This window comes from Castanea sativa, chromosome 4, assembly GCF_040712315.1.
Source record: "Castanea sativa cultivar Marrone di Chiusa Pesio chromosome 4, ASM4071231v1".
NCBI classification, from domain to species: Eukaryota; Viridiplantae; Streptophyta; class Magnoliopsida; order Fagales; family Fagaceae; genus Castanea; species Castanea sativa.
The window spans coordinates 43635765-43659673 of NC_134016.1; the positions used below are offsets into that span (position 1 = coordinate 43635765).

Consider the following 23909-nt stretch of genomic DNA (forward strand, 5'->3'; position numbering starts at 1 on the left):
ATCTTCTTCTATTTCTCTTCGGAGTTCTGGTTGAACTTCTTAAAAGCTTGAGTTATGACTGACATGAACCTCAAAAAATTCAAAATGGAATGCACCATAAACTCATGGACATCTAAAAAGTAATAAGCAGTGCTAGAGACACTTGAGAGAATGTCTTCTAATTGGTGTAATGTCATTTTCACGAGTTTATTATCGACATTATTTTTTTATTTTACATTAATATCAATAGGCTATTGCAACGATTGATTAAAAATATTATGAAATTTGTTGGCTCAATAGAAAAGCAAAATCGTGGAACATGGAAAATCACTTCGAATAAAAAAAAAATAGAGTTAGATCCCATGTGAGGAAAAATGTTAGAATATTAATAAAATGATTAAATTTACTAATTTTTTTATATGAGATAAAAATCTTATTCTAGTCTAATTTTAGCATATATGCATGTTTATTTTGGAGACTTGAACCCTGACATTTACCCCTGACTCCACAAAAACTTGTATTTGTGGAGTGATTATCATGTCAAGGGTACGCTCACTGCATAAGAAATTGTACTTATAAAGTGACCATCACGTTAAAATTGTATAGTAAATTCACCATTTTCTAATAATATAAATAATGTGTCTCTCAATTTCAGTAGTCATTCCAATGGTACCGAAGACTTTAATGGTTTAAATAGGTGTCGGCACAGTGGTCTTCGACTGCATTGACATCGTGTACCGATGATCCTGACGTTCATAACATCTAGCTAGCAAGCCCCACTGATCAAATAAAGGCACTATGGTCCTACAGCATTATTATTTCCTCGTGGAATTATTACAATGATTTTATGACCCCTCTTTGGAGTAGAAAATATAATCTGCCTCTTGAAAATCTGTTAAGTGTGTTAGCTAGACTTTTGGAATCTATGAGGCATGCATTGCGGCCAAGGTAAAATAAAAAACATGGATATCATAATTGTGTCAGCTACCAAAGCACACTTGTTTTGTTTTTTGTGCTTGATAAAAGAAAATATATAACTGATTGTGTTAAGCTTCACTTTCATCTCATTTATTTGTATTGGTATATGCTTTTACCATTTCTAAACCGAAATTATTAAATGAGTGTTTGTTTGATTGGTACTAAGCAAATAGGTAGCAAAGTGGAAGATTTAGCCTTAATTGCTTCATGGACAAAAAAACTACATAAATAGTGGTAATAATCAAGTCACCCATATATCAACCAAAGTAATAAATGAGTATCATGTGAGAAGTTGAGATCACTTTTGAAAAATGAGCATAAAATTGAATAAGATAGCATTCACTCATTGGTTATTTAAATTTTTTATTTTATTTTATATTATAGATATGATATGATAGTATTTCAAACTTATAGCATCCGCTTCATGATGATTGCTCTTTATCTTCAAGTCAAGACATTGATTTGTTTTCATGATAATTGCTCTTTATCATCAAGTTAAGACACAAGACACTAATTCGTTATTGGTACAAGGGGGATTGAATCCAAATCTCATATTCGATGCAAAAAACTTTATGAGTTGAACTAACCCACCCACTTATTAGTTATTACATAAGTGATTTGCATATAATCATTACTAATAAATTACAAAATATACTTTTACCTTATGAACAAGGAAGAGCAAATCTTAAACAGCAAAAAAAGGCACATGGTACAAAATTTGGTCTAACACAAAATCATTACAAAAAAAAACTTTTGAATTTCAATTATCAACAAGCTCTTTCTAATAGTCAAAAGCAATTGCACAATTTATTTTCTTAGGTTAAAAAAATTATACCCATTTGGAAAGCATGGAAATTATTCATCATCATGGTTTAATTGATACTATGATTAGAATGGTCCACCAAAATCCAAATGTCCAACTGTGCTCTAGTACTCCTACTGCACTGGATAGTGGAAACTGCACCGTGATATCATATCATAAATCTTGACCTCAAATTTTCTGAAACAAACATAGAATAAGAGAAACAGCACCAACGCAAGACCCCTAACTCTTCCTCCCAAAATGGAAAGAAAGTATTACAATGTAAAAAACCAAAAGAAAAAAAAGATTCTGCAGGTGGGATATAACTGAACACAAACTGATAAATTAGAATACTAGACATACTAGAACACACAAACTAAAGTTATTAATTTCCAAATTGGAAACTCTTTGTTACAAAAAACAAAAGTGGAATAAAAAATTTCAAAACAGAAGAGATGAACAAAATGGTAAACCAATGAAGTGTGATTCCTCTCTCTTGAAAATCAGAGAAAAGAATAAAATAGAATCCACACTCATTGGTCTGGTTAAATCCAAATCTAATGTCATCTCTCAATCTTATTAATTTCCAATTTGGAAAACTTTGTTACAAAAAACAAAAGTGAAATAAAAAATTCCAAAAAATAAAAAGAGGAAGAGATGGACAAAATGGTAAACCAATGAAGGGTGATTCCACTCTCTTGAAAATCAGAGAAAAGAATAAAATAGATTCCACACTCATTGGTCTGGTTAAATCCAAATCTAATGTCATCTCTCATTCTTAGTATTCCTTTTTTTTTTTTCCTTTCTTTCTTGGTTGTAGAGTCTTTGTAGTCACTATAGGTCTATAACAGAAACTGTGAAACACCCTCTCTCTTAAAGACTCAAATATTGGGAATTTTAAAAAACTCTTTTGACCACAGGCTGTTATGGGCTAGACTTAAGAAAAGGTACAGCCCCCACCAATCCAGGTCTTTTTTAATATGCTCGTGCTTGAAATTTCTTAGGTGTCAGGGAAAAAAAAAACAAGACACTATGCTCTTTATCTGAGAGTGAGAGAGGTTTGTTTATAATGTTGGAAATGGTGAAGAAGTGAGAAGTAGAACTAAAGATTGGTTATTTTCTTTGAACGGTTTCTACTGTTTTGTATGGACATGAAGGAAATAGATTCAGTTCCATGGACAAAACATAGAAACAAACCGTGTTGTGTAATCCATCACACAACAGGACAACAACACCAATGCATACAAACACTAATTGTTGCGCCAAAAAAAACAACAGCACAACAACAACATTCCTCAAATGAACTTGTTGCTTCACATTCTCCTACTTCCCACAAAACTCACTCTTCAACCATTCCCATGCTTCTTGTTGCTTTCCTTCTTGTAGTGTCCTTGATTAGCCCTGCTTTCTCAGATTCCGGTCACTCTTTACCGGCCAACCAAACTTTTCACCCGGCTTCACAGTTGAACAAGCTGAAGCGGATCACAGATTATCTCACCAAGATCAACAAACCTGCAGTGAAGACAATTCAGGCACCTAAATTTTGTGTATTTCATGGTGTTTCTCTATGTGTCAACCAATATAAATTGTTGTGTTTTATGGTTTTGTGATCTGGGTTCTTGTTTATTTTGCTTCAGAGCCCTGATGGTGATGTTATAGACTGTGTTCTTTCTCATCTCCAACCAGCTTTTGATCATCCTGAGCTTAAAGGACAGAAACCATTGGTAATTTCAAAATTTTCTTTTTCTTTTTCCCTCAAGATCATTGATATTCAAACAAGAAAAGAAATTCCACTACTGCTTGGTATTTGAATGTTTATAAAGATTGTTTTTGGATAACTATAGATTATGTGAGATAATAAAAGTCTTCAGTTCTACAGGATCCACCAGAGAGACCAAAAGGCCTTAACACAACAGATACAGTGGCAAAGAGCTTTCAGCTATGGGCAGAATCTGGTGAATCATGTCCAGAGAGTACTGTTCCAATTAGAAGAACTACAGAAAAAGATGTTCTAGGAGCAAGTTCCATTGACAGATATGGAAGAAAACCAGTAAGACATGTGAGGAGAGACTCTTCAGGAACTGGTCATGAGGTTGGTATTCTAAAGCAATTTCAAGTTTAGAAATAAGAAAATTTGGTAAATGGAAATGAAAACCGAATTCTGGAAATCTGTTTTCTTGCAAGTGATATCTTATTAAAGCTTATGCAAATTTTTTCCAGATTTGATTTTTGTTTCCATCGTTTGAAAGGTTATGTGTTATTTTCATTTTTTTTTTCTCATTCCTAGAATCCTTCCACCAATAAGTCTAGTTTAACACAAAAAGCCAAGCTTCTTTTTTTTTCCATTTTACCTCAATCATTTAGAGTGTTTTGGTAAATAGGGAGCAGACAATGATAAGACCTTAATTGTAAAAATTGGCTTTGAGTTTCAGAGTACTCTGTATTACGTAATATTGAATTCATATGTTATGAATGTAATTTGGATAATGGGTATGCTACTGCTTGCTCAAGAAGTATTTTACTAGTTTTTCTAATTCTTCTGTGCTAAAATCTAATAATTAGTTAAAGTCAGAGTAGCTCATTAATAAAATGACTCATAATGTACCATATTCTTCTCAACCTGGACAGACTTTTCTTTATATTTCACATCTGTATATTTTAGTATCTAAGCATTGATAATTTCATATTGCAGCATGCAGTTCTATTTGTAAATGGAGATCAATATTTTGGAGCAAAGGCTGGCATAAACGTGTGGGCACCTCAAGTAACTGATCGATATGAATTCAGCTTGTCACAAATTTGGGTCATTTCTGGTTCCTTTGGCCATGACCTGAATACCATTGAAGCTGGTTGGCAGGCAAGTGTATCATTGTGTGATGCTATGCATTTTATTAATGAACAACCCATTGAACTTTCTCTAGTAATACTAATTAAACTTCCAAATAACTACACGTGTATCATTTGAATATATTTAGTTGTCACTACTATAATACAGAATTTAGTTTATTCAATTGTTGACGACAAAGATTTTCATCATTTGGATTAGTTTTTGGAAGCTATTCAACTACTCATGGGTATTATTACAAAGGTTTTTATAGAGTTTAATGAGATATTGTAATCATATTTCTTCAGGTTAGCCCAGATCTGTATGGGGACAACAATCCTAGGTTCTTCACTTATTGGACAGTAAGTATTGTCCACTCTATTTTCCTCTTAAATATTTGAACCATAATAACTAGTGCTGACATTTTTTCAATATAATCACAGACTGATGCATACCAAGCAACTGGATGCTACAACTTACTGTGCTCAGGCTTTGTCCAAACCAACAACAGGGTTGCTATTGGAGCAGCAATCTCTCCAAAGTCCTACTACAATGGTAGACAGTTTGATATTGGCTTAATGGTTTGGAAGGTAAGCCTTAGCTTCAATCAATTGACAAATAATGTTACATAGTGTCTCCTTTGAATAAAATCCTAAAAAAAAAACATTTCGTTCAACATTGCATAATCATTAATTCGGTGGCATTAAAGAACTTAGAGGCAAAATACCTTTCTTGACATAGTTCTTTCTGATTTTTTTATTATTAAAATGTAAGATTCTCTTCTTTTCCTTTTAAAAAAGGCTTCCTGATGCATGAGCTTCTCTTCTTTAATAAAGCACTAACTTTTTTTTTTTTAATTATTTTTTTTAAAGATTGGGTTGACTCCCACCATCTATTATAAATTGAAGAATTAAAAGCATACATTTCTTTTTTTTATTTTCCCTAATATTTAGTTATTTACTCTTCCATTAATGGTTGTGATTTCTTTCCCTTCATTTGTAGTTAAGACTATATAATAAGATAATTGGACCCATGTTAGGGAAATTCATTATGTTTGCCTTTATGCAGTCAAAGACATAATGAGAAATAAGGAAGACTTAAGCAATGTACATCCAAAGTTTAGCCAAAAAAGTCACTAGAACATAATTTGTTTTGCGTGTAGGACCCTAAGCATGGACATTGGTGGTTGGAATTTGGATCAGGACTACTGGTTGGTTATTGGCCAGCATTCTTGTTTAGTCACTTAAGAACTCATGCTAGCATGGTTCAATTTGGAGGAGAGATTGTAAATTCTAGATCATCAGGTTATCACACATCTACTCAAATGGGTAGTGGCCATTTTGCTGAAGAAGGATTTGGAAAAGCTTCTTATTTCAGAAATTTGCAAGTTGTTGATTGGGATAATAACTTGCTTCCTCTAACAAATCTTCACCTCTTGGCTGATCATCCAAATTGTTATGATATAAAACAAGGGAGAAATAATGCTTGGGGAACTTACTTTTATTATGGAGGTCCTGGAAGGAATGTAAAATGTCCATGAAGAAAGAAAAAAAGCACAGGATATAGAGAGTAGCCTATATATTTTTTTCTCTTTTTTTTTTCTCTTTTTTTTTTTTTCAAATATGAGTTTTTAGTTTGCATCTTAGCCTTGACATGGTTTGGGTGTCATAAAAATTTTCCCACAAAATTCCATTTTTACTAACGAGTTACCCATTATTCATCCCACCTTTGGGAGTATGTAAATTTGTGGAAATACAGATTATCAATAACAATTGAGTGTGTGATGTTCTCAGTTCTTCACCTTTCTCTTCCAAATCCTTGAATTATATGAAAAAATAAATAAATCAATCAATGTTACAGGCAGGATCACGTTGTCAACACCCTTAGGCCTTAAGTAATATTAGCATCCTTGTGTGCTATTTTAAAAGAAGAAAAAAAAAAATGAGGTGTGGACTTTTTTTTATTAAAAAAAAAATTTATTAACCTTACTGTTTTTTTAACTTATTTGTCTTCATTTTTTTAGGTAGTAATATTAAATAAATGTCAGGAATATTTTGGAGTATAGAAAATTTAACCCGAAAAAAAAAATTATATTCCAATCATATATATAAAATTTACGATATGTTAACCTACCAAACCTACAATTACATTGTCATTTAGAAAACCCATACCACTTCCACAAATATTTATTTTCTTTGAAGGGAAGGACAATCCAAATGTGCTAGTGGTATTTTATATATGGCTTTGCATGTGCGGTGCATCAAAGAAGCAAATTCTGAAGGAAACAGACAGATTTACACATTGGACAACTTTTGCATAATATTATAATCTATACATTAATTTGGATCCCAGCTTTCAAACAATGAATTAACTAAAGTAGTGTATCTAAGCAAACACAATACATTATTCATATTGTTCCTATAAGTAAGCACAATACAATAATTATTAAAAGAAAACTGAGATATTGAAATACAATGAACCCAATACCAACAACAACAAACAAGCATTTTCCTCGAACCAAGTTTGTGCTATCAAATATTGACTTGAAGTTGAGAATTGATTAATACCAAATTGGGAAACATATAATTTTCAATGTCATTTGTCTTTTGCAGTTTCTTAGAAAAACTCAGTGCTATTCCCCTTTGAGCCAGATGTCCTAATCTTAAAAAGTCAATGGCATAACCACTTAAAACAGATCTTAGCCAATCCTCAAAATAATCTTCAGTTGATAAAAAAACAAGGGGCAGCCTTTGCATGATAGAAGCATAATATGATGTCAAATTATTGCCTCACTCCTAATGTTCACACTCTATAAACACCAAATATTAGTTTTAAAAAAATGTGGATACTGATATCCAAACTTTGTAAATAGTTCTCTTGTATGTATGAAAGGTGGATATTGAGGGTGTAAGACAATCACTACCCTAATATAATAAGGATTGAAATCTGATGCAATACTTGTAAATAGTTGTCTAGGATGAATGAAGCGGGGACATTGAGAGTGTGAGACAATCATTACCCTAATAGAATAAGGATTGAAATCCAATGCAATAGTTGTAAATGGTTGTCTGGTATGTATGAAGTGTGGACATTGAGAGTGTGAAACAATCATTGCCCTAATATAAAAAGGATTGAGATTCGATGCAATAATTAGGACGGGGAGAAAGTTCAATTTTTAACTTTCAATCTCATATACCAATTGCACTCGGTGCAGATCTCAATCCGTAAAATAGAATCCAGATGCATTTTCCGTTATGGTTTGTTATGAAAGATCAAGGATTTTCCTTATAAATGATAAGGTAAACACATAGCCAACTATTGTATCACATGAGACTAGGAGCCAAGGCCCAGAAGGAGAGGATTAAGAGCAGTAACCTAAACTAAAGGCTAGTACCTAGTGATGATTGATGAATGCTTAGGCAAGAAATTTCAGAGAGTGTATTGCAGAACAGTTCATATGCTTATGGAAGGAATGTTTGGTTATTGTCATGAAGTTGTCTCTCAGCATCAAAGACATGAATACTGACACAGACACTTTGTAGGACAGAACAGGAAAAGCAAAAGACATAAAAAAGCTGGTTTCTTTTGTTGTAGATGTGAAAGGGTGTGGAAGGAGGGGGAGCAAGGTTCAAACTTCAAACAGAAGCTGTTCTATTCACTTTATTGGGTTACATCTTACAGGACATAAATGATAAGGTCCATAGGTATTTTTGAGAAACATGATGCACTGAAACAAACAAACAAAATAGGTGTGATTGTGTGAATAAACTTTTTCTTTAGCTTTTTTTCACATTGAGAGCTTAATAAAATATTTAAAAACAAAAGTACTTGTTCATTCCTATCTGTTAGGTCTCTTTTTAGTTTTTTCACTTGACTCAGGCTATTTCCAAATGCCGGAGTCAAGTAGGGCTGCCTCTTCCAGTGAATCTACTTCTTCGTTGCTATTACAAACTGTAAATGTTAAGGTGACACTGAACTAACAGTGACTGTTGGATTGGAATAGGATTCAGCCAGATGTATATCGATACATGTCAAGCAAACATGCAATTCGAAACAAAATGAACTACACAAAGAGGATCTAGGATTGTCCTTTCTAACTTTCTTTTCTTTTTTTAATGCATTTCCTTATCGTTAAGACTCTGTTTGGGAGTTCATAAGGGAATGGAATAGAACGATCATAAGGGAATGGAAATGAATGAAATGGAAGGAAATAGAATGCATTTAAGTAAGGGAAAGGAATGAAAAAGAATGGAATGAAATGGAATTAAGTAACCTTGATTGGATATTTTAAAATAAAAGAATGGAAATGAATGAAAATGAATGGAATGTAAGTAATCTTTTTTTGGAGTAATATGAAGGGAATGGAATGGAATCATTTTATGACAATATTACTATTAGACCCATATTTTAAAATAAAGGATTGAATATATAGGGGTATTTTGGGAGTTTTAGTAAAAAATTCATTAAATCTAATTTCATTCCCTCTCATTCCTCCCAATTTCGAGGGGAATAAAAATTTGAGATTTTAAGGGAATAGAGAGGAATGAGTATTTCCTCCTACCCATTCCATTCCCTCCCACTTAAACTCCAAAACAAGGAAATGGACTTTTTATTCCCTCCATTAAAACTCCCAAATAAGAGAAGGAAAGAATATTCTAAAATTATTCTTTTCATTCATTTCCATTCCATTCTATTCCATTCCCTACTCCCAAAACGATGCCTAACTCAACGGCCAAAACTTCTAGCTATAAAAGGAAGTGATAACTCTCTAGCTACCAGCTTGTCCCTGACTCTCTCATGCTCTCTCCAGAGGTCCACATTACTAGCGTGAAGAACTTCAGCCTCATCTATCCTGCTATGAGTGCATTTCTAAAAGCCCTACCAGCTGAAGCCAATATCCCATCATTGACAACTTCAGACCCCAAGCCACATCACCCCTCAATACAACAGACTATGCATGTTTCTCAAATCATATAAAGCGAGATCTAGATTGTAGTCTGTTGCATGTTTCTCAACAGACTATGCAGTTTTGCATAATAATCCTCCCATTATTTATTTTTTCTTCCACCTTTTTTTTGTTCACTTCTTAGCAATGAGCTGTTCAAGAGAAATATAATGCTAAAACTGTCAAATTCAACTCTAAAGCTAGACTATTAGAGATTTTTTTTTTTTTTGGAATAGTACTATTAGAGAATTATGCAATTATCAAATCAACTGTCAGAGAGAACAGAGGAAACAAACGTGAATGTTGGTTGAAACAGAACTCTAATGTTAATCATGTACAAGTGATTGAATATCTTTTTTCATGATAAAAAGCATACATACTCTTTTTTAATTGTTAAATTTAAGTATTATAAACAAATAATTACTACGCAATTGGATAATATCCATCAAATAACCCTGAAAGCACATCATTCAGTTAAATTTGTGAATTACACTAGGGCAGTGAGTATATGACGAGAAATAAGTAGCAGATTCTTTGGAATTAGGTTGTCAAAAAAATAGAGAAAAAGAGAAATCTATAAAAGAGATGGACTTACCACAATGTTCCTGTATTAATGGAAAATGGGCAATTATTAAATAAACTTTTTCAATTTAGTTGGACTATGCATTCTGTGCTTAATTGTATACACACACATATATAATTGTTTTACTTTCTATCAAAGGGATTGTTTGTGGACAAACTTAATGGCTGGAAACAGCGTTGAACTATTTTTGAAAAATTCAAAAAGAAAAACCATTTGAGAAGAATCCACATTTTAATCACCTTGTCCAATTAAATTGAAAATAAATAATTAAAAAAAGTCCTAACAAAAGAAGCTGAGCTCTAAAATCTACACAACTTTATTGAATGAAAGAGTACGGTGGATCAATTAAAAAAGCAAACACCATCAATCACCTATTCACCTTGAAATGTATAAAGTTTTGAAAGGCCATGATACTTTTCCAAAGAAACGATTTCCAACTAAGCACAAATAGCAATAGCACTATGTCCAAAGCTAGGGTTAAAAAACTCATCTTTTAGAAATGATCTTCCATTGCATATCTGACATGACAGTTTTCAACTAAGCACAGAATGCACCGCCAAGTTAAGCATCAATATTTTTATAATTTTATATTAAAACTTTTATACAGTAATAGATAATTTCAGATTCCAAACTTTCACAAAAGCTGTGGACTAGACTGGCTTAATCATCACAGAGATTAACATCATGAATTCAGAAAAGGGGGGAACAGAAAATTTTCTTTTATTGTGCTAGTAATTACAGCAACAGTATTTGACTTAATTTAGTTTCTTTTATGTACCTTGTTCATAACATGAATTAGAAAGCAGCCAATGAACACACACCATTCCCAGAGCTTCACAGTCAGCATTCTTGCTATAAGATCCTCCTATAAGAATGATTCACAATCCAAATAATCACTTCCTGCATACTATAATCATATGAAGAGAGAGAGCCGTACACAAAAATAGCCACTCATAAAAGCAGGGAAAGTGGAAACAGTGTAGCCAAAAATCAATTCTTATTGAACATCTAAGCACCATCTAATTCAGAAGGCAAAACAATTTCACTGTTAATGCCACTGACTATTGCAATAGCACTGTCAATAAATCTAACCAGATCTTTGGCAGTACATATTTGGGAACCATAAGTTCTTATAATATCCAAGCTTGTTAAATCATCTACCAAATCTTTCTTTGTATCAAAACAGAAACTCTGATTCTTGTGCATCATCCCAAATGTTCTTTCCAAGCCCACACACAGATTAAGAAATGTGGGATCATCTAAAGTTTCCCTTATATCCAAGAAGAAGCCATGACTTCCTGCAACACCACCAATAGAGTTGATCTTGACTGCAATGTTCTGGAGAGATCGAAGGTTCAAAGCTAAATGCCGAGCTACTGTGGATGAACTCCAAGTGGGGTTTTTGCAGTCTCTTAGTAAATTGCAAAGTTGGGCCAAGTTTGCCAGGCAGAAGTGTGTTATGAAAATAAAGAAATCATAGAAGTTCATGCCTGTTGAAAAAGAATCAATCAATACAAGATATAGGATTGGCATAATCCCAGTACAGCAAAATTCTCATAGTGCAACTAGCAGCAAGGCATGCAAAATGGGAATTAGTTCTTCTCAACTAAAATGTATATAATGCACAAAATGTCATGGGAATTCTTCCAAATATGCTGTTAGTTCATCTACTAATGACGCAAGTAAATGGGGCTCACTCCATCCTTGATGCAAGCCTATTGTGGTAAAAAATTGAATAGCTTCTTCATCAATTAAGCTACTCTAATTGTTAGTTTGGGCCAGGCTGAGCACGACCTGCTCTATTTGTTATTTTAGTTCATTTCACTTACATTTTAGGTAGAATAGGCACAACTCACTTGATGCTCCCTCAAATTGAAAATAGTTAGTGGCACTAGCCTGGGTACATTTGAAACGAAGAAGAGCTTAAGAACATTATTGAAAATTTAGATCTTAAGTTACATTATAACTATATTAAAACAAAGTAGTACTACAGTTGGCCAATCACATATTCCCTTATAACGAGTTTTTGCCACTATCCTGTTTGTAAAATCAATATGGGGATTCACATTCAAGCTCTTGGAGATTGCTCCAGAAGTTAACACCACCTCTGGTGACTTTGGAATGAAAAGGCAGATCTATTCTGGTGATTTCAGCATGATTTGGCTAGATTTTCTTCCTCATAAGTTGTCCACCTAAGCTATTTTGTTTCTAATATGGTATACTAAAGAGAGTATATTAGAATATCTATAATTATTGGTTGTTACTCCCTCTGTCCCATTTTATTTGTCCAATATTCCACTTTTGGCTGTCCCTGAATACTTGTCCAGTTTATTGAGACTAAGCACTAAATGATGTTTCCTTAAAACGTTAAATCTTCTAAAATGGACAAACAAAATGGGTTGGAAGGAATATTTTACACTGTTTTGATCATGCCCTGTTGAAACTAGAAAGATCAAAATTAACTTAGTTTTTTCCTATGCCTAAATTGGGATATTAGTGATACTTTTGCATTTCATGGCATGTTAAAGAACAGGTTTACTACATGGGTAGGATACCTTATCATTAATTTCAAATCTTCTAGAATATTACAACTCTAGTTCAAGTTTTGCAAGCCATGCTTCCCATCAAACGATATCTAAGGATGGAGTGGAATAGCATAAAAAAGTGTGTGCATGGTTAGCAACCCCAAAGAATGTTAACTTTTTTTGGTTAAGTAAAGAAATTTTATATTAAAAAGCAAAAAGGAGGTTGCCTAGCGGCACACAAGCTGAGTAAAGAAGGACTAAGCAATCCTCTAATATTCATACGACACCTGTGTTAGCCGCAAGATTGCGCTGGCAGAGACCTTCAAAATCATCACATATATCCCTGATGTCTTCTATGTATTCCTTAGCTTCATTGTAGTCTCTCAAAAGTAAATTCCACTGGAAGAATGATAAAAATTGAGAAAGGCTTGAGTTCAATTAGAATAGGCCCAAATATTAATAAATTTACTACATGAATCTAGTATCTGCTTACCACCCAAGAAAGGTTATAGCCATTGAACCAGTTGTGGTTTATTGATATTGTATCTTCCTGAAAACATTACAAATGCATGTTATAAGTGACATTGTCATCCAACAAACATCCAACTTGTAGAAAAATTTAAATGAATTCAGCCTATGATTTAAGTCCCATCTGACCTATCTCTGAGCCTAAACATGTGATAGAAGTTGGAAAAGAACCCGAAAATTGAAGGAGCTCCAAATCAACCATACAAAAAATCTCACATGCTACATCAGTCTAATTAGATCAAACAGTCAGCCAAACAAGTGGGAAATGCCTTCAAATTGTCTAAAAGTACTTAATGTTTGACAATGACCCTAAGGAAAATAGCCAAACCCTTATCATCCCTTATAAGTATAGCCCCCAAATGTCTTTTGCTAATCACTAGTAAAGAAACAGTGTCCCAATTCTAGAATCAAGGGCACACATTCAGTTCCCATAAACTGTAATATCCCCAATGTAAAACCAAACACAGCTATTAGACATACAACCTTAATTAAAGGCAAGTAAACCAAAATGTGGCTTCTGCAGGCCACAGAATAGTTTAAGAAACACATCATGTTAATGGTTTTGTCTCTTTTTTTTTTTTTTCTTTTTTTTTGATATGTAATGGTTTTGTCTCTAATTACAAAGAAAACAGCAGCATATAATATTAATATATATATATATATATATTATTTTTAGGGTAACAAAAACAAAAAGTAGAGCAGATTCACAACTTCGAATCATACTTGATGAGGACCATAAGCCAGATATTGAGAAGAAGAAACACAGATTGCAGAATTTGTTGTCATATATTATGTATACTTGCCTTTAATACAGATATCTTGAGAAATCAGTATTGACTAATGACTTTAATAATGCAGACTATTCAAACACTTTACCTAAAGGTGAAAGAAGAAAAGAAGCATTATTGCATTTTTGCTCGGTTAGGGAAGAGGAATACCACAGAAATGGAAAATAGATAACTTGGACAGCCTTTGCAAAACTAATTGCATGTTCATTAATGACTTGGGATTAGAAATTAGAAAAGCACAAAGAAAACTATATATAATTGCACCACCAAAAAGTAGAAAGAAAAACAAAAGTTTAAGATACCAGATTATGAACTTGATGATACCATCCACTGGGTACAAAGATAATTTCATTTTGTTCTTGAGTGCAGTCCAACCAGATTGCCTGCACAATGAACACACAAGACATAACATATGCAGAAGACTAAAGGGAATTTAAAGTTACTAAAAGATCTAGGCTGGCAAGTTACCTCTGTAAAACCAGGAAATACTTTTTCACTCACATCATCAAAGATATTATACACAGAGCTTTTCATGTTCCTGAATGGAAATTGAAACGGCAATTAAAACAACAAGACCAAAAGACATGCAATAATAGGAACTAACTTCTATCATTATTTTGTATCACTATCAACTACTAATGAAGTTAACATAACATGAGCAAGTGTATGAGAGGATATATGGTCAAATGACCTAATTCTTTCTCCTCCATACATCATTCTACACAACCCTTTCGCATCACTGAGATTTGTCAACATGAGCAGTTAAAAAATACAAAAGTAAGCTCACCAATATACTCTTGACAGGTTTGAAAGTGCCCCAGAAGAAACAAAAAATTAAACAGAAATTTTGAAAAGGCTTACTGAATATCCCATCATGGGCAGCTAGGTGGGACTTATAATGAAATATGATGCAGGGTTTGGTATACAGAGGTGATAAACCTTATGTACAATAAAAACTAAGCCTTAGTTCCAAAATTTTGAGGTCAGCTAGGTGATCAACCTATATCATCTCTTTTATTAGAGGATTTAGATTCTTTTTTCTTTAATTACCAGGGGTAGGAAGTATGTTCAGATCAATTAATGACGCTAAGTGAAACAGAAAGTAGGCTCAAAAGAGCCACCAACAAAAGAAAACCCAACATTTTTCCTACACCACAATTATGACTGAATAATTCCTCAATTAAGCAACCATATAAATTTTTTTTTTTTGGATAAGTAATTGAACTAATTAAACAACCATATAATATTGCTTCCAAACTTTTATTACACCTCAATGCTACTTAGCAAATGAAAATATATATGGTAACTAATTTTTAAAAGTCCTGTCAGTATATTCTTGAGTTTTTTTGTGCACCAATTAACCTGATAGTTAATAGGAACAAACGGTTGCCCAAAGAAAATATGTTTTTTATTTGGTAAGTTACACACACACCCAATGGTTTTGATCCCACAGCCTCACCATCCACCTAGCATTTACAAGGGGAGGAGGTGTCATTTGAGTTAGAGCTCATCGGCCCCAAAGAAAATATGTAGAGGCAGATTACTGTAATAGAATGGATAAATGGCAGAGGTGGTCACCAGTTGCTACTGATATCATACGAAAGTGGATAAATGTCTAAGCTTGTTATAATAGTTAATTGCTGCATAAGAATGGAAAAATTCCAACATATTTATCATCGCAAATCCACATGTGGAAGATGAATAGTACCAGTTGCTATTTATCTTTATCTAGAATGTATCTGATTCTCCTCTATTCTATAAGTGAAAATATCTTCTTCTCTTTTTCTTTTTAAAATTATTAGTCAGTTGACACGTGCACCCAGTGGGTTTTGAACCTACAACTTTACCCTTCACCCTTTCTTTTGGGGGATGGAGAGGTGCCATTTGATCTATAGATCACTGGTATAAGTGAAAATATGTTTACAAGACAAAGTCATTCTTGTCCCAACATACAACCAAAAGGTTCATCTAGAAGCAAGCGCTCTTCCTACATGAGCACATTTTTTTAAGGCCACAAATACTGTCTATCTAATTAATAGAAAGCACAGGAAACTATATTCATACCTGTCAAACACAAGATTATGTTGAGAAGGAGACAGAAAGAGCCATCGTTTCTTCCCACACACATTTGCCGACCAACTATATGACCTGAAAACATCAGCATGAAGAGGAGTCCAAGATCCTACATTAAAATTTAAATATTAATTAATTGAGCATCAGATTACATTTAAACAATAGAAAGGGCAGCCAATTCTCTCTGTTCAAAGGAAGAATCAAGCTTCCCCCCCTCCCCTCTTTCTCCCTTCTCTTAAAATAAGTGGAACATCAATTAAACAATATCTGTAACTAACATGAAAGAGGAATAATATTGGTGCTCAAACCTTTTGCTCCCATATAAACAAAACGATAGTCAGAGCAACTTATTTCATTATTCTCTTGAAAAGTGTCAGGATCCTTATGCATACGATAATTGTCAAGATACAGGTTGAGCCAATCATCACAGAAAAACAGTGGAGTTGTGTATGCTAAATATTCTGGGTACTCCTGAGCATAAGATTAAAGAGGATAAAGGCAACATATCAGACTGCTGAACTAACAAGGATCCAACATAGATGCCTTAGACATTAGAAACTGACACAGGCAAAGTGACACTGCCCCACCAAATATATTGGTGAAAAATAATTCTTTATAAGAAAAAAAAATGCCCAAGGGTATGATTAATATTGATGGCTGAATGATTTGAATGCTAACGGATCAAGGTTTATATAATTTTTTTTTATCAGTAAACCAAATGTTAGGAAAGTTTATGTACATCCATGATACATGTCAAAGCATATAACCAGACTTGAGAAAGAACTAACGGATAGTTCACTTTCCATCTTTGTATAAATAGACAATCAAACACCTTGCAACTTAGCCAGCTTAGTCATTATCAAAGTGGAGTTCCAAAGGGGCATTGTGACTTTTAAATTCAAAACTACACTTGTGAATTATCGCGTATTTGACTCTAGTATGCTGACACATGCATGAATTTTTTTAGGTATAGTTCCTTGCGACATACTCTAATTACATTTTTTCTTTTCAAAAATTTGAAAAAAAAAAAAAAAGGTAATTAGTAGTAGTAAAGAATATATAATAGCATTGCAAATCTCTCTCTCTCTCTCTCTCTCATTGGATATATGAGCCAGTTTTCTTAAATTACTTGTCATTTGTAGCTGATAATAAAAGTTCTTAGCATGATATTGCCATGTCTGTATGCCTTAAACTCTACCAATTATTGCATTGAACACTCATAATGACTTGGTCACTTCACAACCAGGTCATGTTGATTAAACACTAATATAGCTAATTTATTGTGTAAGTTGACTAACTATCTATGGAAATTGATTTTTTTTCAAACCAAGATATAATGTTCTCACACTCTTAACTACTTGTAGAAAGACAATCTTCAATAGAACTGTAAAGTAAGCAGACAAATTAATAAAGCAATTTTTTTATCATGCCTTCACAAAATGCCAGTCCTTCAAATATAGCACAGGATGTCTATTACTGTGATCTGTTAAAGCACTACAATGCTCCTGCACAGAATCCTCCAGCCAGTGGTCAACAAACTCTGAAACAGACATCTCCACTCTTTTCTGATCTGTGAATTCTCTGGTACCACAATCGGCAACCTTTAATTTCCACAGTAACAACTGAGTTCAGTTCCTAATAAATTGATTTATAAACAAACAAACAAACAAAAAAAATGCCATAGATGAATCCTATTTTTATTTGATATTAGAAACAGTTAATGGTGTAACATCTAGTCACTGAACTTTACTAATCAGTAAACAAATGCACAAACTATTAGATAGATCATATTTGGTTTTGACACTACAAGACTTGAGAATTCAATTTTATAAATTTTCTCTAAAATTGAAAGAAAGGAAATTACTTGACATATTTCATAGCATTTAGGTGTAAGCACATACTATTTCCACATCCACATGATTGACACACATTATGGGTTGCATTGTATTTTGTTCATGGTGTTCACTTGCACATACACACAACTCTTACACGTATCAGCAACTAACACAAGCTTTACTTTAAGTGCCAATCCTTAACAAAATGCCTGGTACCAGTCTTTTCTGAAACAAACTCTCCACTACTGTAGTGTAATGACAAACACAGGTGTACCCACTTGCAAACACATTGTGGGCTGCATTGTGTTTCATTCATGGTGTCCACTCACGCTGCGCATACACACAACTCTTACACTTTTTCTGCAACTAACACAAACTTTACTTTAAGTTCCAATCCTTAACAAAATGCCCGGTACCACAATCTTTTCCGAAACAAGCTCTCCACTACTGTTATCACACGCACACATTATGTGTTGTATCGACTTTGGTCATGGTGTCCACTCGCGCATACACTAATCTCTTACACTTTTCAGCAACTAAAACAAGCTCCAAAATTGAAAATTCTCTATGATCATGCCAAAAGTACTTGAATTAACCATATTCAAAAACTCATACTAATATTTCTTATCCTAAGGAACTATACCCCCCAAACCAACATTTCTCTGACCCAAACAGACCCTCGAGCAAAATCAAAATAAATAAACAAACCCATTATTCCACTGACATCTTTCACAACAATGGCATAAAAACCAAGAAACATATATAAAATAAAATAAGGTATTGAAGACCAAATTAGTACCTGAACTGTGGAATTGCCAAAATGGGTAGAGAAGAAATGGAGATTGGGTTTTCCATTATCAAAGACCCAATCTTTACAAGCCCTCCAATCATCCATGAGACCTGTCAGCACCACTGGCTGGTTCTTTTCCATATACCTCTCCACAAACTCACTGTAATTCAATTCTTTCCCATTCACCTTCTCTATCTGACCACCAATTCTGATTCCCATTTTCTCTTTCTCTCTCAAAGTTACAAAGGTTGGGTTTTTTTTTTTTTTTTTTTTTTTTAAGCCAAAGCCAACGAAGGTTGTTTTTTGAGATGGAACAAAGGTTGCTATGGGCTTTGTCTTTGCAGGGAAAAATAGACGAAACTTGAAAAACCAAAATTACATACCCTTACGTTTGGGTTTGATTTGTTCTCATTTAGTCCTTACCTCCTTTAAGGGTTTTTTTTTTTTTAATTTTATTTATTTAGGATAGTTTTAACATTTAGTCTTCACCTTAATGATGGTTTTTTATCATCAGATCAAGATACCAAACTAGTTTTTAATATAAACGATGATTAAACTCCAAAGTCCAAATCTTTTATTCGATAATAAACTTTTTCTTTTAGTTCATCAAATTTAGTCATATTTTAAAAAAAGTCTTCCCAATCATCTTGAAGTATTACTTCCTTTTCTTTTCTAATGAAAATATTTTTCTTGGTCTATCAAATTTTTTTGTTTGAGAAAAAAATTAGGTTCCATTTCCAAAATGATCTTTTTGTCCACCTTCATGTATAATCTGATTTTTTATATAAAAAAAATAGAGCATAATTTTATTAAGTGTTAACAAAACAATGTTTTTGTTTCCCATTTTATTAAAATGGCTAGAATTAGTTACAAACATAGGTAAAAGGATAATTTTAAAAATTAAATAAAATTTGATAGATTAAAAATAAATAAAAATCCTCAACTTTAGAGAACAAATTAAGGACAAGATTGCTGTATTTTTTTTTAAAGGAGTGTAAAATGAATAGAGTAGGGCAAGTCCAAGCTCAAATTTGGCCCAATCATCTCTCTCTCTCTATGTGAGTAACAAAGGTTGTTAATTTGTGAGATTATATATGGGTTTTGTATTTGCATGATTAAAGAACTTATAGCTCCAAAGAAAATTTAAAAGACTAAATTAAATTTCCGCCCTTAAAAGTTTAGGTTATTTTTATTTTTGTCCTTACCTTTGAGATATTTTATTTTGATCAATTAAATTTGAGTTCATTTTTAAAATGGTGCTTCCATAGAACGTGAAGTGATCTACATTATGTTATTTATGAAAAATAGTATTTGGTTTTTTTTTTTATATACGAGATAAAATTTTTACTCTGACCTAATCTAAGTGTATATGTGTGTAAAACTTCTTCTTGGAGGTGGAGACTTGAACCCAGCCATAAGTATTTATATTTGTGGAGTGACCACTCTACTAAGGATGAACGGAGGTTAGTATTTGGTTTTAAATGTTAAGTTTCATTTTAAATCCAAGGAAAATTTTTTAAACTGAATCAAATGAAATTAATCCTAAACTTTAAGGACAAGAGTGTAATTTAGTCAAACTTAAAATTAAGCCCAATTGATTTCAGGCCTTTTGCACTGCCTTTTTCTGGAAAAAAGAATAGAGAGAGCTAGGCTGATCCAGGCCCAAATTCGCGGCCCAATTTATAGATAACATAGAAGTAATAAGTAAAACGCCGCCGTTCCATCACGCAGCGCCGCGAGCGACGGTTCGGTTCGGTTCTGCAACACACCGACCAAAAACGCCGCCGTTCCATCAAACCCCAAAAAAAAATAATTAATTAATTTTAAAAAAAAAACCCCTAAAAATTTAAGAAGCGTCTCACTCACAAAAAACTCTCTCTCTCTCTCTCTCTCTCTCTAAACTCAACTTTTTTCTGGTTAGTTTTTTATTTTTCAGTAAATTCTTTTACTGTGAATTTGAATGCTAATGCGGTGTCGTTTATTTTGGTGATGATGGATTCTTGTCTGTTTTGTTTATGGCAGACTTATATGTTTTTGTAAAATTTAGGGTTAGCTGCTGAGATGGATTCGGATTCGCATTCCTACGACGCGGACTCACCGGTAAATTCTCTCAAAATCCTTCTCATTTCGCCATTCTCGAAAAAAAATTTTAAGAAAATTCGTTACAGTTTGTAGAAAGTGGAAACATTGTTTGGCATTGGTACTTGTTTAGATTTTTTTTTTAATTTTAAGCTACAAGGCTTAAATTGTTGTAATGTTGATTGGAAAATGCATTCATTCAAAACAGATTGGCCATTGTTTTTGAGAATTGTTGTGGTTTGTGTATTTTGTTAGGTCATTTTTTTTTTGGTGCTAAATTTTTAGTTTTTGCAAATATATATAAATATATATATATTATTGAAATGCCTCAGTCCAAGGTCCCTTTTGGAACTTGAGTTGCAGCTCAGTCAAAAGTTCCTTTTGGAACTCGAGTTCCAAGTGAAAATCAAGTTTGGTGAACTAAAGTTCGAAACAGGTAACTCAAGTTAGCAAACTCGAGTTCCAAGCAGATAACTAAAATTAAGCATAAGCTTTTCAGTAATATTTTTTGAAAAACTGAATATTTGGCAAAAAAAAAAACCATTTTGCTAGAGATATTGGTTTTTTTAAAATTTTTTTATCATGTTCTGTCCAGGCATGCTTGATTGATCTTGCTCTTTTTTGTTTTTCCCTCACATTTATTAGATGAATGATGGGGAGGCTACTTCTGATTCTAACCCTGCAGACGAGTTTGAAGCTCCTCCAGATGCATCATCACCCACCGCACAACATCGGGTGAGTACTAAATTTTTCACTGAAGAACCATGTCATGTCTGGGATCATTTTGTAAAATTACAAGATTGTGACCCCAATGATCCCATAGCGGAATGCAATCATTGCATTAAGCGATTCAATTTTCATCATAGGAAACATGGTACTTCAGCCCTGTTGGCACATATTAGTTTTGGTTGTGAGGAGTATCCTTACATTCATGCCCCGGTGGATAAACCAGAAGGTAGTGAGAGAGAAGGTGAGAGTGATGTGACAGAATTTAGCGTGTAGAGATTAAGAATGGGTCTTGCTAGGATGATAATCATCGATGAGTTGCCTTTTAGAATTGTGGAAGGTGAAGGTTTTCTTGACTTTATGGCTATGGTTGAACCTAGATTTCCTGTCCCATCTCGCCTCAATGTGACAAAAGATTGTATCATACTCTATGTTAAAGAGAAGGAGAAGTTGAAGAAAGTGTTGAGTGCCAGCCAAAGGGTTTGTTTAACCACTGATACATGGACCTCACTAGAAAACCTTAACTATCTTTGTCTCACCGCCCATTTCATTGATAGTGATTGGAACTATCACAAAAAAGTCTTAAACTTTTGTCTAGTTCCTAATCTCAGAGGGGAGACCATTGGTAGGATGGTGGAGTCGTACTTGCTTGAATGGGATCTTATTGACAAGATTTTCACTATTACAGTAGATAATGCAAGCTCTAATGATGTTGCTGTGGAATTCTTAAGGAGAAAAACAAAAGATAGAAAGGGTAGCTTATTGTCAAGTGAGTTCCTTCATATGAGATGTTGTGCACACATTTTGAAACTTATTGTGCTAGATGGTTTGAAAGATCTTAGTGAGTCAATCATGAAGATTCGTAATGCAATGAGATATGTGAAGTCTTCTCACTCAAGATTTGAGCAGTTCAAGGAATGTGTGATGCTCGAAAGAATTTCAAGTAAAAATTTACTGTGCCTTGATATTCCAACTAGATGGGACTCAACATATATGATGTTAAATGCAGCGCAGAAGTGTAAGAAGGCTTTTGAACGGATGGAGGAAGATGAAGAATATGACAAATACCTTCGTCACTTTCGTGAAGATGATGGGAATGGGAAAACGCCCATAGGCCCTCCCAATTCTTTTGATTGGGAAAATATTCAAGCTTTTTCTAAATTTCTCAAGCTTTTCTATGAAGCAGCCTTACAATTTTCAGGTTCTTTGTTTGTCACTTCTAATGCATATTTTCATGAACTTGTTTTGATTCAAAGCGAATTAAGTAGTATGTGTAGTAGTGGTGGTGATCCTCTCTTAAAGGATATGGCGGGGAATATGAAGAAAAAATTTGACAACTATTGGGGAAGTATCGATAGAATCAATTCAATGTTGTTTGTGGCTGTTGTACTTGATCCTCGATACAAGTTGAATTATGTTAAGTTCTGGTTTAAGAAGTTGTATGATAATGAGCAAGTGGATGACATGGTAGCCAAGGTGCGGGGTGCTTTAGATAGATTGTATGAGCATTATGCAACCAAGGCCGCAAGTGAAGGTGTAAGCAGGCAGCTAATTTATAAGCCTGATTCTTCACAATTGATGGTTGATACTAACATGAAAGATGTTCGAAAAAGGCTGAATAGTTTATACAAGCTACACTTGGTTGATGAGGATAATGCAAAGCACAAATCTGAAGTGGATCATTATTTATTGGATGGTTGTGAAGATCCTGAGATGGAAAATTTTGATATTTTAAATTGGTGGAAGGTGAACTCATCAAAGTATCGAATCCTTGGCCAAGTAGCACGAGATGTGTTGGCCATTCCTGTTTCCACTGTTGCATCTAGGTCTGCTTTTAGCACTGGAGGTCGTGTCTTGGATCCATTTCAGAGCCCGTTGTCTCCAAAAACAATTGAGACTTTTATCTGTGCACAAAATTGGCTAAGATCTTCACATTCACCAATTGATATGGGAGAGGCAATGAAAGAAGTCGAAGGCTATCAAATTAATTCGGGTAATATAATTTGTTTGATGTAATTTATCTATTCATTAATTAGTATTATTTACTTTTCTGTTCATTTACTTGTCTTTGTTTCTTCTTTTCTCTTAGAACTGGCATAAAAATGCTAAATACTTGGGGAACCTACCATCATTGGTTTTTGAAATATATAGAAAAATAATTTATTTAATAATTATTTAAAATATAAATAAATATATTAAATTAATAAAAGTAGAAAAATGAACTAAAATATTCTATATAAATATAAAAATCTAATTTTCAAATGGAAATCTTTCATACAGCCCTACCACCCACCACATCTGAATAAAAAGGAAATTTATTTATTTAAACAGAGCTTCGTAGAATCATAGCTGGTTACCATGAAACCACCATGTACTCATCTATTGATTTAAATAATAAAAAATAAAAAAATAAAGCAAAGAATTATGAAAGTCAGGTGTGCTTGTTACCACGAA

The 23909-nt window shown here is 33.4% G+C and overlaps 3 protein-coding genes across 4 annotated transcripts; 2 read left to right on the forward strand and 1 right to left on the reverse strand.

Moving 5' to 3' along the window:
- Window positions 1-2593: 2593 nt before the first annotated feature.
- LOC142631621 (protein neprosin-like) lies at window positions 2594-6385 on the forward strand. The gene is made up of 7 exons (XM_075805830.1): window positions 2594-3291; window positions 3397-3483; window positions 3639-3851; window positions 4452-4616; window positions 4892-4945; window positions 5027-5173; window positions 5746-6385. Exons 1-7 carry the CDS (start codon window positions 2905-2907, stop codon window positions 6121-6123), a joined length of 1431 nt encoding a protein of 476 aa, XP_075661945.1. The 5' UTR covers window positions 2594-2904; the 3' UTR covers window positions 6124-6385.
- Window positions 6386-10814: 4429 nt separating this feature from the next.
- On the reverse strand, window positions 10815-19025 carry LOC142631620 (arginine-specific demethylase JMJ20). Its single transcript, XM_075805828.1, has 9 exons — window positions 18660-19025; window positions 17456-17626; window positions 16334-16496; window positions 16017-16134; window positions 14421-14490; window positions 14255-14335; window positions 13130-13186; window positions 12924-13035; window positions 10815-11601 (listed from the first exon to the last, which is right to left on the reverse strand). Exons 1-9 carry the CDS (start codon window positions 18867-18869, stop codon window positions 11120-11122), a joined length of 1464 nt encoding a protein of 487 aa, XP_075661943.1. The 5' UTR covers window positions 18870-19025; the 3' UTR covers window positions 10815-11119.
- Window positions 19026-20530: 1505 nt separating this feature from the next.
- On the forward strand, window positions 20531-23567 carry LOC142632250 (zinc finger BED domain-containing protein RICESLEEPER 2-like). 2 transcript variants are annotated; one of them, XM_075806677.1, is made up of 3 exons: window positions 20531-20566; window positions 20673-20750; window positions 21375-23567. In XM_075806677.1, exon 3 carries the CDS (start codon window positions 21741-21743, stop codon window positions 23469-23471), a length of 1731 nt encoding a protein of 576 aa, XP_075662792.1. In that variant the 5' UTR covers window positions 20531-20566; window positions 20673-20750; window positions 21375-21740; the 3' UTR covers window positions 23472-23567. The 2 variants fall into 2 exon arrangements, with proteins under 2 accessions (XP_075662792.1, XP_075662793.1); XM_075806678.1 differs by having other exon boundaries at window positions 20549-20566; window positions 20673-20850.
- The last annotated feature ends 342 nt before the right edge of the window (window positions 23568-23909 follow it).